General features: G+C 32.9%; 1 protein-coding gene and 1 pseudogene across 3 annotated transcripts in view; both read right to left on the bottom strand.

The window, feature by feature from the left end:
* Positions 1 to 13,273, bottom strand: part of LOC146914531 (putative oxidoreductase At4g09670) — a 50,932-nt gene extending 37,659 nt beyond the window's left edge. Inside the window, exons 1-2 of one of the 2 annotated variants that reach the window (XM_085717388.1) lie at positions 12,757 to 13,273; positions 9,636 to 10,490 (exon numbers count right to left, since the gene is read on the bottom strand). In XM_085717388.1, the coding sequence (XP_085573514.1) occupies positions 9,870 to 10,490; positions 12,757 to 13,221 (1,086 nt within the window). In that variant the 5' untranslated portion in view covers positions 13,222 to 13,273 and the 3' untranslated portion in view covers positions 9,636 to 9,869. Of the gene's footprint in view, positions 1 to 9,635; positions 10,491 to 12,756 lie in introns of those variants that run through there. The other variant, XM_085717389.1, reaches the window with a different exon arrangement.
* LOC146914532 (receptor-like protein EIX2) lies at positions 1,093 to 5,218 on the bottom strand (annotated as a pseudogene). Its single transcript, XR_015014286.1, has 2 exons — positions 1,855 to 5,218; positions 1,093 to 1,532 (listed from the first exon to the last, which is right to left on the bottom strand). The product of XR_015014286.1 is annotated as a receptor-like protein EIX2 (transcript).
* Positions 13,274 to 17,501: the final 4,228 nt, after the last annotated feature.

The following is a 17,501-nucleotide window of genomic DNA, read 5'->3' as shown; positions in this document are numbered from 1 at the left end:
AAATAATTCATGTAGTTGGGATTTGTAATAAACAAATTGTGTTACTCGCTAAGAAATGCTTCCATTTCTCCAATACTTTGACATGTTATGGAGTTTCAGTATTTTTGTTGTTTATAAAGGCTTCTACTACAAAGATTCACTTCCATCCTCCGGCAGGCAAAACTGTGTGACAAAGTCACTGTATACCATCTCGACGCATGCATCCAAACTTTATGTCACAAAAGGTATGAAAAAATACTTCCTCTGCACCACAATGACTTACCTTATTGACCAATTCAAACAGATTAAGAATAAAAGACAGAAAAATATTCTTACTAATAATTTTTGCTAAATTAAGAGCAAACTGACATGAAAGGGAATAGAAGACATCATATGGTTTTAACGTGCTTAGTTGCTACAACAGAGACCCAATTGCATTGTGTTTTTGATCGGCTGTAGTGGCCAAAGAGTGGCTGCTATGGTGAAACTGTTGTAAATCCGAATATGCCATCAACATACAAGAATCCCATGTGTTTTTTTGTCCGTTGATTTTTTGTCATTTAACCATAAAATTTGCTTAAATATTTAAAAGATCGATTTGAAGAGTATGTTCAAAAGAGCAATTAGCTAGCATATCTCATGTTTGAAACTATATGTCCCTTCCTCCCGGCCAACTCCGGATTACTAATTGCCCTAAGAACCGGAGGGTTAACACCAACAAAAAAATGTCACTCCCTTCTTTTAAAAATGTTAGCCTACTATGTAAGTCACTAGTTATGTAAGTACTTAATGTGGATGTAATATAGGGAAACACAAGGGATAGTCCTGACCAGAATCAAGACATTCTTCCTGTTCTTTCTGTCATTCCTGAGGTAAATCTATGTTACTGAACCATTTTGTCCAACATAGACAAGTTCTAAGTCATAAACAATTTGACATTTTCATATTCTTCATTACTTCTGATGCACGACTATATATGTAAATTTCAGCTCTCAGCAGCAATTACTTCAATGGCCAGCTAACTTGATCCGACAGTTAATATCCAGCGCTGCTGCGAGAACTATTAGGAGGGTATTTTTGTGAGGTGAATGCATGAGAAAAATGACACATGTATTTTCTACTTGTAGAATACTTCACCAATGTTTATTGCATAAATAAATTACAGAAAATACAAAAGGAATTGCAAGCTGCAGACTGAATTCAACAAGAGACTAATACATAAGAGATAAATGACATAACCATATATTACAAAGATACACCCCAACATCTCTCAAAAAACACAATTTGTCCAAATTACACAATCCAGACCTGTAAAATGGATGTCTTTTGCAAGTCCGAATTTTGTAATCAAGGACAAATCAAGTGTTTGGAGACATGTTGGAGATGAGGAGAAATCATCTTACTAAAGTTACAATGCAAATAATTCACAAAACATTCATAAAAGAGTTGAAACCATTCATCTTCCTAGAGTACGACTTTGATAGTGCCTGAAATCCTTTTCAAGCCTGCACACCTTTATCTGATCCATCACCAACGCACAATATTCTGCCACCCTATCAATTTAATTCTTAACCACTTTAGATTATAAAGTCTAAAATATAAATGATAAAAAAAGTTGAAACTTGAAACACAAGGTTAGCCAATAAACTTTCAGAGAGATAACTATATATGGCTTTTAATGGAAATTAATATATATCCTTTAAACTCCTCCAAATTACTAAGAACATGTTCTAAGAAGTTGTAGAGACTAAAACTGAACAGTATTTTATTTGATTTTTAAAAAATATAAAAATAGATACTATAATGATATATTATGGCCACTATTTAATATTAAATGCAAGTAGATATTATCCATTAAAGTTAAAGAACTATTACCAATTAATCTTTGAGCCATCATCTGCATTTGAAGTAAATATTATCCACTAGATTGTTCAAGAACTTGAAATAAGCATGTCGCCAAGAACGCTTGATTAGGATTGAACCAAATACTCCCCAAAAGCCTATAATAAATCCAAATGTTAGGCTTATGTAAAATCCTCGATTGAGAAGCAAATCTTCATCTTCTTGAATTTTTCCTTTTGGTTCATGTGGTGGCTTCCCTTCAAAACACAATTTTACAAGTGGTGGTCCACAAAGATCGAGATTATCTTCGTACCATGAGGGAACGAAACTTTGTAGTTGTGTACTCTTTGGAATTTCACCAGATAATTGATTATGTGACAAATCTAACACACTTAGCCGGTCTATGTGAGAGAGACTAGAAGGAATTGAACCAAACAACTTATTTCGTGACAAATCAAGAGAGTCAAGTGATGTTAGCTTTCCAATATTTGAAGGAATTTTTCCTGTCAAATTGTTTCTTGATAAATTCAATGAGACCAATTGAATCAAATCTGCAATTTCAGCTGGAATCTCTTCTGAAAATTGATTGCTTGAGAGATCTATGAATTTGAGAAGAACCAATCCATTATTGTTGAACACATGTTCTACACCTTTCCATGTCAAGAATGCATTCAATTCATAGTCTCTGAAATAATAACTTTGATAGGCAAAACCTTGTGCTGAACCTTTTTGAGTCATTGAAGTGAAATTTTTAATGCATTTGGGAATCCGTCCCGATAGATTGTTCAATGAGACATCAAAGAGTTTAATGTTTTGTAGATAGCAAATTTCAAATGGTAAACTTCCAAAGAAGTTATTCCTTTGTAAACTTAAAACTTGCAACCTTTTTAATTCACTTCCAATCCAATAAGGAACGAGTCCTTGTAATCTATTTTCTCTCAAATCAAGCATTACTAACTTCGTGCAATTCATTAAGGAGAAAGAGATCTCCCCTGTTAAGCTGTTGTTCCTCAACAGTAGTGCTTGCAATTCTACCAGTGATCCCATTGAAGTTGGGATGTTCCCTGAAAAATTGTTGTGGCTCAAATCTACATAAGCTAATGACTTGAAATTTCTCCAACAGTCTGGAATTCGTCCAGAGAATTGATTAGCTGAAACGTCAAACTGAGCTAACAATTCATCTATACCATTTGCACATAGGAATGGACGAGAATCTGAGAATTTATTTTTAGATAGGTCAATAAGTCCAGAACCTCGTAGAAATGGTGGAATGGGCCCTTCAAAATCATTTGATGAAAGATATAAAAAAGAACAGTGATTTTTTACTTTTAAATTTGGAATTGATCCTTTGAGATTGTTGTATGAAATGTTGATGCTGCTGCACTCTTGTGATGAGAGTATAGCCCAAAACCACTCTGGAACATTATCAGAAATTCCAGCATTAGAAATATCAAGACTTTGAATGTGCTTTTGTGTCTGAATCCATTTCGGAAATCTAAGACCAAGTTTGCAAGATCCCAATCCTATAGTGTGTAGTTGAAAAGGCGGGACCCAATTTTCAGTAAATCTCAATGCTAGTGAATTGCCAGACAAGGATAATTCCTTTAACATTGACATACCAGAAAAATGGAAGTCTGAGATTGCACCATTTAACTTATTTCTAGAAATATCAAATATTTCCAAAAATGAGAATATTGAGAGATCAGGTAGTGTGCCGTTGATTTGATTACCGCTTAGATCTAATTGTTGAAGTGAGTATCTAGCACATTTAGATAGTTGGTGGATTATTACTTGAAGCTCACCATTGAATCTGTTATTGGACAGGTGCAATGATTTCAACTTACATGCATTCATCCAAAATGTTTTTGGAATCCCCCCTTCTAAAGAGTTGTAACTGATGGATAAACTCTCTAACTGAAATGGCAAGCTATTACCTTCAGGAATCTTTCCAATTAGTTTATTATCATTAAGATTCAATGTTTTCAATGATGTGAATGCAGAAAGGTCGGGTATAGTTCCAGTGATTCCATTAGAACCGAGATATAACACTTGAAGTGAGTTTCTAACACAACCACTAGACAAATCATGAAGAATTGTTTGAAGGTCTTCTGTGAAATTGTTTCCCATCAGATCTAAAGAATGTAAGGTGCATATATTCATGAAGGATTTAATCTGCCCACCCTTCAATCTATTACCTGATGGAGGAGCCTCCAAGTGGTTGAAAGAAAGGTCAAGCTCAACAATGTTGGAACTTGGAACTTATGTTTGACACCCATTGGAATATCAAAGATGACGCAAAGTTGTTCCAAGAGAGATCAAGGATAGAAAGAGAAGTGGAAAAGTTGAACTTGGATTGACTCAAGGAATGGATAAAATGATCAGAAAGGCCACAACGTGCTAAACTCAGTTCTCTTAGCTTTGGTAACTTACCAACCATTTGCAACCAACTATTGGATTTATTAAGATTAGATATTGACAACATGTGAAGATGTGTTAAAGAAGTAAGATTAGACAACCACTGACCTCCACTGTGATCCTCGCTGTCAATTATTAGAGCACTAAATCCTCCAAGATAAAGCTCTTGTAGGTTGGTAAGCTTTCCAAGTTGAGATGGTATTTTTCCTTTTAAATGATTTCTATGGAGATCAAGAAATTGCAAGTTGGAGAGATTTCCAAGTTGAGATGGAATGCTTCCTTCCAAAGCATTGGTATTGAGATCAAGAAATTGCAAGTTGGAGAGATTTCCAAGTTGAGATGGAATACTTCCTTCCAAAACATTGTAGCTGAGATCAAGAAATTGCATGTTGGAGAGATCTCCAAGTCGATGAGGAATCAAACCATCTAGACGATTCCACGAAAGATTCAAATATTTCAAATGCGAAAGAGACCCAAATTGAATAGGAATTTGTCCTCCAAAACTACAATACGAAAGATCAAGGTATCTTAGGTTTCTTAAAGATCCAAAAAAACCTGGGAGATTACTCTTTCTAAAAATATTTCCGCGGAGGTTCAAATATTGTAATTGTTGCAACTCCACCAATGACTTGTGGATATCACCGCTGATATAATAATTATAATCATCATTATAATTACCATGAAGGTCGAGCATAATTACATGACCAGTGACGTTGCTACAACCAATTCCCTTCCATTGGCAGCAATCTTTTGTCGTCCAAGATGACAACATGTTGTCATACACATCAATAAGGGCAGCCTTGAATTGAAGAAGTGCCTGCCTCTCACTTTGTAAACACCTGACAGCTTCTTTTGAACAAACAAGGTCTGCTTGAAACACTAAGCAGATGAGAAATATGGATTGAATCAATTTCAAACAAAATGGATTCATAATTGACAATTTGGTCATCACAAGTTATGTATTTGATTGTTGGTTTTGTGTACTTATTTACATTGCCAATAGCCGAATATTTATAACCATTGGAAAAACAAAAGATATTATAAATAAATAAAAAAGATCATGTGAAAGAGATGTCGATTAAGGGAACATAAACATGCGTGTGGACCTTTTTGTCAAAAAGAATTTGTTAAGTAGGCACTCCTTTCACATATGAGAGACTCTAATTTGCATATAGAGAAACAAATACGACACTTGGTCAAAAAGAGATTGTATAAATTTTGAAAATAATTTTGTACTTAACTGAAGCTTCTCTTTGAAAATAATAGTGTGTTTCACAACAAGTTGTACTGTGGGTAGCATTTAGGTGACATAGAATTGATTTCATTGGTGACATTGACCAATTATAATGTCATAATCTTTATGAAAAAGAGAGAAAAAACCATTTGTGATATTGTGATAGATCAATGTCACAAATGTCAGCAATTCTTTGTCAGCCAACTACTACCCATTGTACTCTCATGTTCAATTGTGAGGTCTTTTTGTCCAATTGTTTTTGTCTTCTGTCGGGTTATGATAATGAGGCAAGTAAGTGAAAAATAGAGAAAAAAAATAAATTAGGATGAAGACAAGAACATAAATGATGTGTAAAGTTCTCATGTGTAACATATTTTCGTTTGAGTAGTAAAAGCATCATTCACATGGACTATATACTTTTTGACTAATCCCCTGTCATAAACGTGTGGCTTCAAGAAAAGGGAAACAATATTATTAATAGTTTGAGAAATCTAGATTCAAGTTGAAATTTTGATGTGAAATTCTAGAAGTGTGTTTTAATCGTAGAAAAATAGTGAAAAAATAGTGAAATGATTAGCAGTGGGTTTTAATTAGAAAGTCCTAAAAATAATTCTAGACTTATCGAATTGTTTTTAGAGGAATAGATTTATAGCATTTTATAAGATATCAAATTGCAAATACATGGTGGTATATCAATAAACAATGGAACCCAGCTTAATATGGGGTTACCCTCGTTAAAACTTGAGCGACTGCATTAATTTGTCTCTGACTAAATTTGACATGAAAGTTTTGAAAATATGAATTTTAAAATTGGTTATAACCATTCATACTACTTCAAAATTCATTATAATATCTTTGCTTCCTCCTAGAAAGTTGTCTAATACCTCATTAAGAGTAAATCATATTATCCAGTCTCAATGCTTCCCCAACCTCCACAAGACACATCGGGAGTGCCAGGGGCAGTTTCATCGCCCGGCGACCACGGGCGGTCGCCCGGGCTCGATCGATAATTTTTGCATATTAGACCCAACCGAAAAGTCCATTAACACACTTAAAAAAAGAAAAACTTGGGCAAAATCTGAAAATTCTCACACGCAAATAGACTCGAAAAAGACATTTACCTCCTACTTTTATTTAGCACACTATTGACGGGTTCATCTCTCTTATTTTAACGGGTTAATTGTTCAAATTGATCATGTAATATACAAAACATATATTCTAGCATTGTAACTTGAATTTCTTCTTATTTTTGACCACCCTATAATATACGCGTAGTCTAAAAATGTGACCTACAAGTTGAATTTTTTCACTATTTTTTTTCATACATGTTTAGCACGTTAAAATATAGCTTTACACAAAAAATTAAATTTCTTCGACCAGTGATAAATTAATTATGAATTTTTATTCCCTCATAATTATGAATATCTTAAACAATTTATAATTAATTTGTATCTTGTTTAAAAACTACAAAATTTCATTTTGAAGGTTCTTATCATGTTCTAGTCATGCCTACAAAATTTGACTTGTGAGTATACGCTTACGCGGAACAAAATTTCAATTTTGCACGTTTTGTTTGAAAAATCAAATTAAATTGAAATGACTTCGAAATGCTATGAAACTTTACAGATCCTTTTTATGTATTTTTATAGATGTCTCTACAAATAATGAGCTCAAAATTTGATTTATTGGTCGAGATTTCCGTTGTTTTGTTTTTTGAGTTTTTGACACTTTAAAAATTAATAACTAATTTGTCGTTTGTCGAAAATTTATAATTTTTTCTGTGTAAAGCCATATTTTAACGTTCTTCCTCTTAGAAATCATGAAAAAATTCAATCTCTTGGTTGCTTTTTTGGACTTCGCGTATATTACAGGGTTATCAATAATAAAAAATCTCGAATTACATGTTCATAATACATGTTATTTAATCACAGGGTCAATTTTTCAGACTTCACGTATATTACATGGTCAATTTCAATTAATAACCCTATTTTAAATTGTACTTTTGTTGACAAAATGAGGAACCTCTTTTATTTCGATTTGTGACTGTTTATATATTATGTCACATGTGAATGTGCGATAAATTTTTTGCCCGGGCTCCATAAATTTCCTGGCTCCGCCACTGGGGAGTGCCAAAGAGTCTTGTCAAGTACAAAACTATAAGTTTCATCGCAGATACACATACCAATATACTCAACTTGTTTTGATAGAAGGAATATCAAGCGTCTATGTTGCATTTGTATCTTCCTAGAGCCGGTTTCGACCACCTCCGTACACTTTGACATGCCATGAAGTTTCAATACTCTGTTGTGCATAAGGGCCTCTCCTCCACATATTCTTGAGACTACTCCCAATCTGCTCGGCGTTTCCATCCTCCGGCAGCCAAAACCGCGCAACATAGTCGCTGTTGACCATCTCGGCGTGGTGCCACTTTGATCTCAGTCTCCTTCAGCCTCTCCCAGTTTATCCAATAAGCTACCATCTTCAACTTACATGTTCAACTTCTCTTTGTTCACTCCTTTCAGCACCGTTTCCACACAACTCACTCAACTTGGATAATATAGACCTCACCAATTTGCACCCTCCAGATACCAAAGCACACACTCCTATTACACAACCTATTGCTGTTGTCTCTATTTCCTTCATTTTAACTTCTTTTACATATGAATTCATGCATCAACACTTTATGTCACAAATGGTAAATAAAATACTTCCTCTGCACCAAAATATCTTATCTTATTCACCAATTGACACAAATTAAGAAAAATAGAATAAATAAAAGAAAGAGAAAGTATTTTTACTTATTAAAAAAATGTATAAATAAAAGAAAGAAAAAGTATTTTTACTTATATAATATATTCATTATTATCGATCCTCTTGGGTTGACCTGATGGTATTGGTTTAGAACATGAGAGTGTGCTTATCCTTGAGGTCTCAGATTTGATATTCCTCGATAGCAATTTAGATGAGCTAATTTAACTTCTTCAAAAATAAATATATTCATTATTACCATGAATTTAAAGTGAAAAGTAATAAATTTTGAATGATATAATTTTAAAAAAAATAATATTATTAGCATTGCATTGAAAGTTGTATTAAAAAGTAATTATTGTCCATACTTTATATTATTATTTTTTTGAAACATCTATACTTTATATTATCATTTATTTGATATTACATAAAATATATCTTATATAACTTTTTATTTTAAAATATTCTAATTTCTTTATGTTTAAATTTATAATACTTTTTATCTCCTTTCATCCATCTAAGAAGAAATTACACGCGAGCAAATGTCTAATTTATGAAAAAATTACTTTTTCTTGATCAAATAATTTTTTCAAATCGCGTAATAAGAGTATTATCATCAATGGTATTTTTACTTAAATACCTTATCTTATTGTCTAATTTTTTACTTAAATACCTTATCTTATCCATCAATGGTATTTTTACTTAAATACCTTATCTTATCCATCTAAGGTATTTTTACTTAAATACCTTATCTTATTGTCTATAATTTTTTTCTCTCATTTAAACTTTATTTTATCAAAGAAAATAAAATAGCAATGTGTCATCCCATAGACACAATGAAGGCAGAAATCATGGCACGTAAGAGGAATGGTGTTTTTTTTTTTTTGAAGGAAGGGTGTTAGCACGTGTATAAAACACAGCTATCACCAGCAACAGCCATTTAAAAAATTTCACACATAAATGGTGGAATTTGTGTTCAAACACCAGTTTGATCTTAGTAATCTCAAGAATTTTTTCTCAATGAACTAGAACTTGTGGATCAAGTTTCAAAAATTTCAACAATTTGGTTTTTTTAGAGTATATTTTCACCCTAAATCCAAGGAAGTTGAATTATGGTTTAAAAACTTGTTCTCATTTAAACGAAATTCTCAAAATTTGAATAGGAATGTTAGAGACACTCTCACTAACACTCACTCTCTCATTGAATGAAATTAATGTATGTTCCACCACTTTAAATGAAACCAATTTTCAAAGTGTGAGATCCACGTTGATTTGAACCGATAAGAAAGTGAGTGTTGAAAAGAGAGTGTCGCTAGTACCACTCAAATTTGAAACCGCTATTAAAGGAAATCATGGTAATTCCTTTTGAATCCTTTGGTCTTGTTATTGATTTCATAGCAAAATACAACTTCCACAGTGACAAATTGCGTCACAATTATTGGAACTGGTGATGAACTTAAAAATACTTATTCAATACATTCATCACCACCCTCTTTCAACTTGAAGGTCATACATAGTGTTCATTTCCACCACATACATGACAGCAATACTGCTTAAAAGTGCAACCAGAAATATTTTTTTCTTATTGCGACGCACTAATAACGGAACAAAGATCCGAGTTCAGCAGGGTGAAGACATATTCGAAACACTTTCATTCCTGAATCTGTACAGGCTCAAAACCCTTATCAATCGAAGCCTTCACCGCGTCCAATATCAGTTGTGTTTTCCTACTAATTGTCGGCCATTTCTTCTCCGGTTTCGCGTTTTTGAATTTGATTTCTGCCACCAAACGAGAAAATTCGGTTACCATAAGAGCCTCCTGAGGGAGATCATTTTCTATTACGTGCTTACTCGGCTGCGAACCCCATCTAGTGACAAGATCATCAAAGCTTGATTCTGAAGCTGCATAAAATGATGCTTTCTTCTCTTCATAAGGGATAATAAAATCATGAACATGAAGTGTTCCTTTTGTTCCAACAGCAGTAATATCCATTGTTAGGTTAGATAAGAAAGAGCAATAGAATGTTGCTACTCTTCCATCTTCCCAAAATAACGAAGCGCCGCAAGATAATAATACTCCAGCTTTATTAAGCACTGGCTCGCGCGAGGCTAATACTGTTTTTGGTAATTCGTAGTTGTTAGCCCACAGAATTGCCCTAACACAATACCATCCTTCGTCACCAAGAGAGCCGAGTGCATCTAGATCCGGCTTCACACGAATGTCGTTCTCGAGAAAATCAGGATCAGCACCAAATGTAAAACAGGTGTGAATCTGTGCAATGCCAAATCAAACCATATATCAGTGCAGAACATGTATGGAAAAGATATAACATTTCTAACATAGCATAATCATTAGAACATAATTCAGAATCATAACGGTTGGTTGAAAACTTAATGTTTAGGATTGGGATTGAAATATACGGACACGTATATAGCAACTATAAAATTGTTCAAATTTACATCAATGCTATAGCTTTCTGTTGGTTCTTAATTTTGGATCTAGCTTATAGTTAATACTTAAATGTCTTATAGAAAGTCATAATTTAGTTTATTTTATGTTCAATAATGAGTCTCTAAGGGAAAGCAAACCCAGGCATCGTCAACAAATACAACACGCACCATTTGATTCAGAAACGCCAGGCATGCAGCAGGGTTTCAGTGTCAGACAAACAACAGCTCAACTAAACAATGAAGTATCAATGAGAAGACAACTAGAAAAACACAAAGCAATACTTGTTTTTTCATCTTAAACCAAAAGGAAACATTACTTGACATTAACCAGGATTTTTTTTTATCTCTTCTCTAATTTTCTTTACATACAGAACCACTCTCTATACACTAAGCCAACTTAAACTTGTAACTATTGTTCAAAAACAAAGAATATGAAAAAGAGTAGGTGAACATTATGGTTATCTAAATTCTAAAGCAGGACGATTTAATCCTCCAAATTTACAAAATGAAGTTGATAACCGAAAATCAATTTAGGGTCAGAAATGCTGAGTTTTCACATTCTTAAGAGCATGCTCACTAAAGCATGTTTTCAGATATTTGTTTAAGCTTTCTGCTAATCTCTAATACGAGAGCCAAATTCATCTGAATTGATTTAATTGGCTGAAGGAAGGACTAAATTGATTGACAATTTTCAAATTCCTAAAGTAATTTGACTTTCATATTCTTGGCAGACTAAACCATCTAACTCCTATAATTTTGATAGATAAAGTGACGATTCACTCATTTGATAAGCTCAGGTATAAGATTATGAATGACTGTTACAACTAACAAACCCCCCAAATCAATAGCCAATTGGATGAGTGTAGATAATGCAGAAGCCAGTTTCATGTGGTATAGAAACTCAATTGTTGTGTCCTATAAGTGCAGCTCAGTCGATAAAAGGCTACGAGGACATTTGATATGTTGGGGCGCGGATTCGAACCTGCAATGCCTCTTTTCTCCGCAATTAATGTGTGAACTTTGCCGTTAGACTCTAACAAAACAAAAAACAATTCAACTGCTACATAGAACAGAGCAGCTGTAAGAGTAAACTAGTGACGACTGTTGCTCGTACATACATTAATATATCAGACTATCGGCTCATGAGTGAATTTGAGCAAATCCTAATTTCAGTATCTCATGTTTTTTTCCCTACATTCTCCTAATTTATACTAATCTTTCATATTAGTACTTGATGTTATATATACTTAAAAAGACTACTTACATTTATTGAGTATAAAACTCCCTTTTTTATAATCCGTAACAAAAGTGCTCTAACCTCTAAAAATTAATAATCCATAACACCAAAATCATGTTTCATAAATCAGTAACAAACAGACCCTACATCACTTCTAGTTTCATACATCAATGTTAATAAAACATGAAAACATACCGTTTTAAGCCCCGAATCGCTTCTATTTTCTTAAATTATCGTCAATATCTACATGTCTACGTGTCAGTATCGTGTTAGGTGTCTGTATCAGTTATTCATACACCAACATTATCAAAACACAAACACATTCCGAGTTAACCTGCTCAAACTTGTTCAGATCATCAAGAAACTCCTTCATAATTCCTAGCAATCGAGCTCTTAAACTCTAAAAAATAATCTACAATATCAAAATCAGTTTTTATAATCCCTAACAAAAAATCACTAAATCACTTCTATTCTCTTAAATCATCATTAATATCTACTATGTTAGTGTTGTGTCAGTGGTCTACATCTTTGATTCATACATCAATGTTATCAAATTATCATCTATATCTACGTGTCAGTATCACTGTCGTCTCAGGTGTCTGAGAAAGTGATTCATACATCAACATTATCAAAATAAAACAAAACACAAACACATACCGATTTAATTCCCAAAACGCTTATATTTTCTTAAAATTATCATCAATATCTACGTGTTTTCGCGTCAGTGTCGTGTCAGGTGTCTTGCATTAGTAATTCATATATCTACGTGTTTTCGCGTCAATGTCGTGTCAGGTGTCTTGCATTAGTAATTCATACATCAACATTATCAAAACAAAACACAAACACATACCGATTTAACCTTCCCAAACTTCTCCCCATCTTCCAAAAACCCCTTCATCACCTCCGTTCTAGGATGATGCATCCACATAGTCCCATCCATAAACTGCACCCCACATTCCTCACACACCTTCACAATCTCATCAAACTCCTTAACACTAACCGCCACAGGCTTCTCAAGCAAAACATTCTTCCCCTTCTTCGCCGCAGCCACCGCCCATTTCACATGCAACGTCGTCGGTAACGGCAGGTAAACAGCGTCGACATTAGGGTCGTCAAGAACTTCTTCATAGGAGCCGTAGATTTTGGCGGTGGGAGGGAAGTTGTTGAGTTTTGCGAAGGTGGTTGCTTTGGAGAAGGTGCGGCTGCCGACGGCGGAGATTGTGGCGGTGGAAGAGAGGAGAATGGCGCGTGAGAGTTTGCGGGCTATGTCGGCGCAACCGAGAATGCCGAAACGGATTGGTTCGGTTTGTGACATTGTTGTGTTGTGTTGTGATGATAAATGTTTTGCGGTTTGAGGGAGTGGTTATAATAGTACAGTGGTACTCCTTCCCTTTTAAAATATAAGTAAAATTCACTTTTTAGGGTTAATTCATTTAATGATGTATGTGGTATGAACCACATACATCATTAAATGAATGAACCGGAAAAGTGAATTTTGCTTATATTTTGAAACGGAAGGAGTATATCATTTTCAATTTTAATTCGGGAAATTAATCACTTTAATTCTGAAAATGAAAGGAGTCGTCATTTTAGTCCTGAATGCAGATAAATTGCAAAATAGTTCCTGAATGTGGACTCTATTAGTCAATTTATTTAGTCCCTGAATGACTGAATGTAGACTTCGTTAGTCACTTTAGTCCCTGAAATTTACCAACAAAGTCTACATTCAGGGACTGTCTTGCAATTTCTTTACATTCAGGGACTAAAGTGACTACCCTGTTATGCAAGGATTAAAGTGACTAATACCCCATTTTAATTCATACTCATACTTTTTTTAAGGAATTCATATGTATACTTTGACACTTGGACTTTTGCTATGGACATACCAAGTTAATTATCTTAATTTTAATTCTTTTAAAAAAATTAAAAAAAGGGAAAAGATTTGTCTTTTCATAAATATCACAACATTGAGATAATTATATAAAAAGTTATTAAATTATTAATATTGTTGAATGTTCATAGATATTTAAACAATGAACAGCTATATATATCAAAATCCAACAATATTTATCCCTAAAAATTATTTCCTTAAATTGATGAAAATGATAATATACTCCTTTAATCTATATAGTCGCAAATTGAACTGAAAGTCACATAATACATTCATGTTACTTATGACTTGAAAATGGAGAAAGAGAGAAAAAATTGTGCAGAGGGTGAAAGGCATGTGTGAGAGATAAATGGAAGGAACTATACAAAAAATAATGATTATGGTGGAAATTTTACACCCAATCTGTAATTAGAATATGTGATGTTGTGAATTGAACAGAAGTTTTTTTTTTATATCATTTTATGGGCTATCCACTTGGGGTGCTGAGGAACGAACCTGCAACAACTAATTCTTAAGAAGGAAAGATACATGAAATTGACTTTTTATATGAAAATCAGATCTCAACCGATCAATTAAATATCATAGTTCTAATTTATATTCTCACCTCTCACAATAGCATCTTCTCTCACTTTATATGTATTGAAATCTATAAATAATTTACAAAAACCTTTCATGCACCTCCAAACCCCATGAAGAGGAGTCCCATATATTTTATAACACTCAAGGAAATTAGAACAAGTTCCTGTAAAATTAAAATAAACAAATATTACCTTTCATGCACCTCCAAACCCCATGAAGAGGAGTCCCATATATTTTATAACACTCAAGGAAATTAGAACAAGTTCCTGTAAAATTAAAATAAACAAATATTACTAAAAGTGAATGAAATATTGTGTATAAGATACGAAAACAAAAATATGAGGATGACTTACTTTGACTATCAGCTATAACATGATATAGGAAAATAAAAAGTATCACCCTATATACAAGCTTAAGAATTTCATCCATATAAGAAATGTAACATTGTTTGAACACTTTATATAGTAAAAAGCCTTGTTCTATGTTTATGTCAGATCAATTTTTTTTACTAGTAAAAAGCGTTTAAAATAATTATTTTTTTGAGGGAAGCGTTTAAAATAATTATTTTTTTGAGGGAAGCGTTTAAAATAATTATTAAATACCCTTTCAACTCATAGAATAAATCTCAAGGACAAATATCGATGGTAATTAGAGTTCATTCTTGCTTACCAACCTTTCATTATTTTCTATTCTCTATATAGCCTTTCATAATAAAGAGATGAGACCAACATTATATTATGTTTCTTTTAAAAGGTTTCATGTTTAACTTTTGTGGCTAAATAAAATGTAGTTAGAAAAGGAGATCCGATTAAATGTGGCGAGTAAGATTCTTTAGTTGAGATTAGTCAATAATAGCTGGTTGATACGCTGCCACTGTAGCATGGTAAAGGAAAAAGATGAGAAATTACAAAAGAGAAATAATATTGTAGAATGGTTTGATAATATCTTTATGTATAAATTGAAATTTTTGATAAGTATTCATTGTATGCAAACTTTAACGGTCTTTTGTCTTTAATTATTTTAGTTGTCATTTTTTAGTATTTAAATTTAGGAGTTATTTGATATTTTTTATTATTTTTTAGATCTTTAATTTAACAAAGTATTTATGCTTTCATTCCCTTGATTGACTAGGACCTTTTTTTCACTGTTTTCTTTCTTTGGTTGGTTTAACTAGTATATTACTTTTGCAAGAAATTCATCATTGAAATTAAAATAATTATTAAATGTCCATTCAACTCATAGAATAGATATAGCGTAAAAAAAAAACTCATAGAGTAGAGCTCAGTACAAATATTTGCTTTTAATAAGATGTCATTCTTGCTTATCTATCTTTCATTATTTTTCCCTCAAAAAAAAAAAAAAAAACCTTTCATTTTTTATTTATTTTTTATATAGATTTTCATAATTAAGAGAGGAAACCAACATTATGTTATGTTGGTATGATGGGAACTGGACTCACTTTACTTTAACAGGGTTTAATGTCCAAATCTTGTGGCTAAATATATTTGTTTAGAAGGGGACACCCTATTAAATGTAGCCAATAAGATTCTTTGGTTGTTTTGTCAGAAAAAAAAAATTATTTGGTTGAGAATAATCAATGATAGCCAGTGGATCCTCTCCAACTAAAAGAAGGTTAAGAAAACATACAAGAAAATTCATGAAAGAGAAAAATTGTTGTAAGGAGAGGAGAATCAAGGTCGGAGGTTTTGGAGATGTTGTGATTGGCAAGTGAGTTTTTATGCATTTTGAAACCATGTAGTCCATATGATTTTATCTTCCTGTTTTTTGAAACTATTTTGATGTTTGTTTTGTAGAAAAAAATAGAACTTGTGATTTGTTTATTTGGGATGTCAAGATGGGAAATCCATTTTACATCAATCTTCTTACTTCCAGATGGTAAATCAGTTAGCTCCCATGTATCATTCTTTTCTATAGCTTCAATTCTCTGATCCATAGCTTTCTTCCAAAAATTGAAGTTTGCAGCTTCTTCATAGGTAGCAGGATCTTCCATATTATTGAAGAAAGTCAATGTCTGCATATTGCTTTCTTCTTCTTCTTCTACTTCTCTACCTATGCAGCCTTCTGATTCTATGAGATTCTTCTTCTTCATTGCTAGAATAAGACTGCACATTCTCATATGTTTCATCACTACTTTCATCTGCTTCATCATTGTTGGCATTAGCTTCTTCAATGTGCACTACTACATCTTCTTCTTCAACATTGATGTCCTTCTCATCAATTATATCAGCTTGCAGGGAACGTTCTTTTTTGCTTTTCATTACATCCATTTTCTTCTTCAAATACAACATCTTTGTTGATTATGACCTTATTCCTTGAGGGATCAAAAATCTTGCAACCTTTTGATTCATTATTGACTCCTAGCTCTCCAAGATTCTACTTTGGAGTAGAATTTCTGTGTTTCTTTTCTATCACACAATCTGAGCAATTTCCATCAATTTGTTTCAATATTGGTAGCCCTTTCACCATTTATTTCTTTTGCAGCTTTGAGTTGTTCTAGAGTTGCTTTTGGAGGTTCCACTGTGATTCCTTGCTCTAACAAATCCCAATATTTCTTTGATCGAAACATATTTTCCATAAGTTCTGCCCAATGATCGTAAAACCCATCAAACTTTGGAATCGCTAGAGGCATGAAGGATTGGTGTTCCGCCATGGTTGAAACTTCAAGAAGGTGTGAGATGAAGATGAAACTAAGTGATGAAGAATGATAAAAACGCAAAGAGGAACAATTGTAACTAACTAAAAAACTAAGAAATTGCATTTTCTTGATTGAGACTTAAGGAGTTTTTCCAAAACGGGGCTCTAGATACCAATTATTAGGTAAAACTTAAAAGTGTATTCTCATTATTCAATTTGGTTTTGGCACAAGACTGCTATATATAGCAAACTTAGATACACTACAAAACCGAGTTACTTGCAAGCTAAGTAACTTCCAAAACAAACTAGTAACAAACATATCTCAACAAAGTAAACAAAGATACTCAATAATAACCAACGCCAGAAAACTCAAGATAATCAATAAAATAAATATAAATATAATATTAATAAGATACAAATATTGGGGTGTTATCCTTCACAAAAAAAAAAAAAAACTGGGGTGTTTCAGA

The sequence above is a fragment of the Medicago sativa genome, chromosome 6 (assembly GCF_051527215.1).
Source record: "Medicago sativa cultivar Bolivia chromosome 6, Bolivia_mono, whole genome shotgun sequence".
NCBI classification, from domain to species: domain Eukaryota; kingdom Viridiplantae; phylum Streptophyta; class Magnoliopsida; order Fabales; family Fabaceae; genus Medicago; species Medicago sativa.
This window is presented reverse-complemented; position numbering and strand designations above follow the sequence as displayed.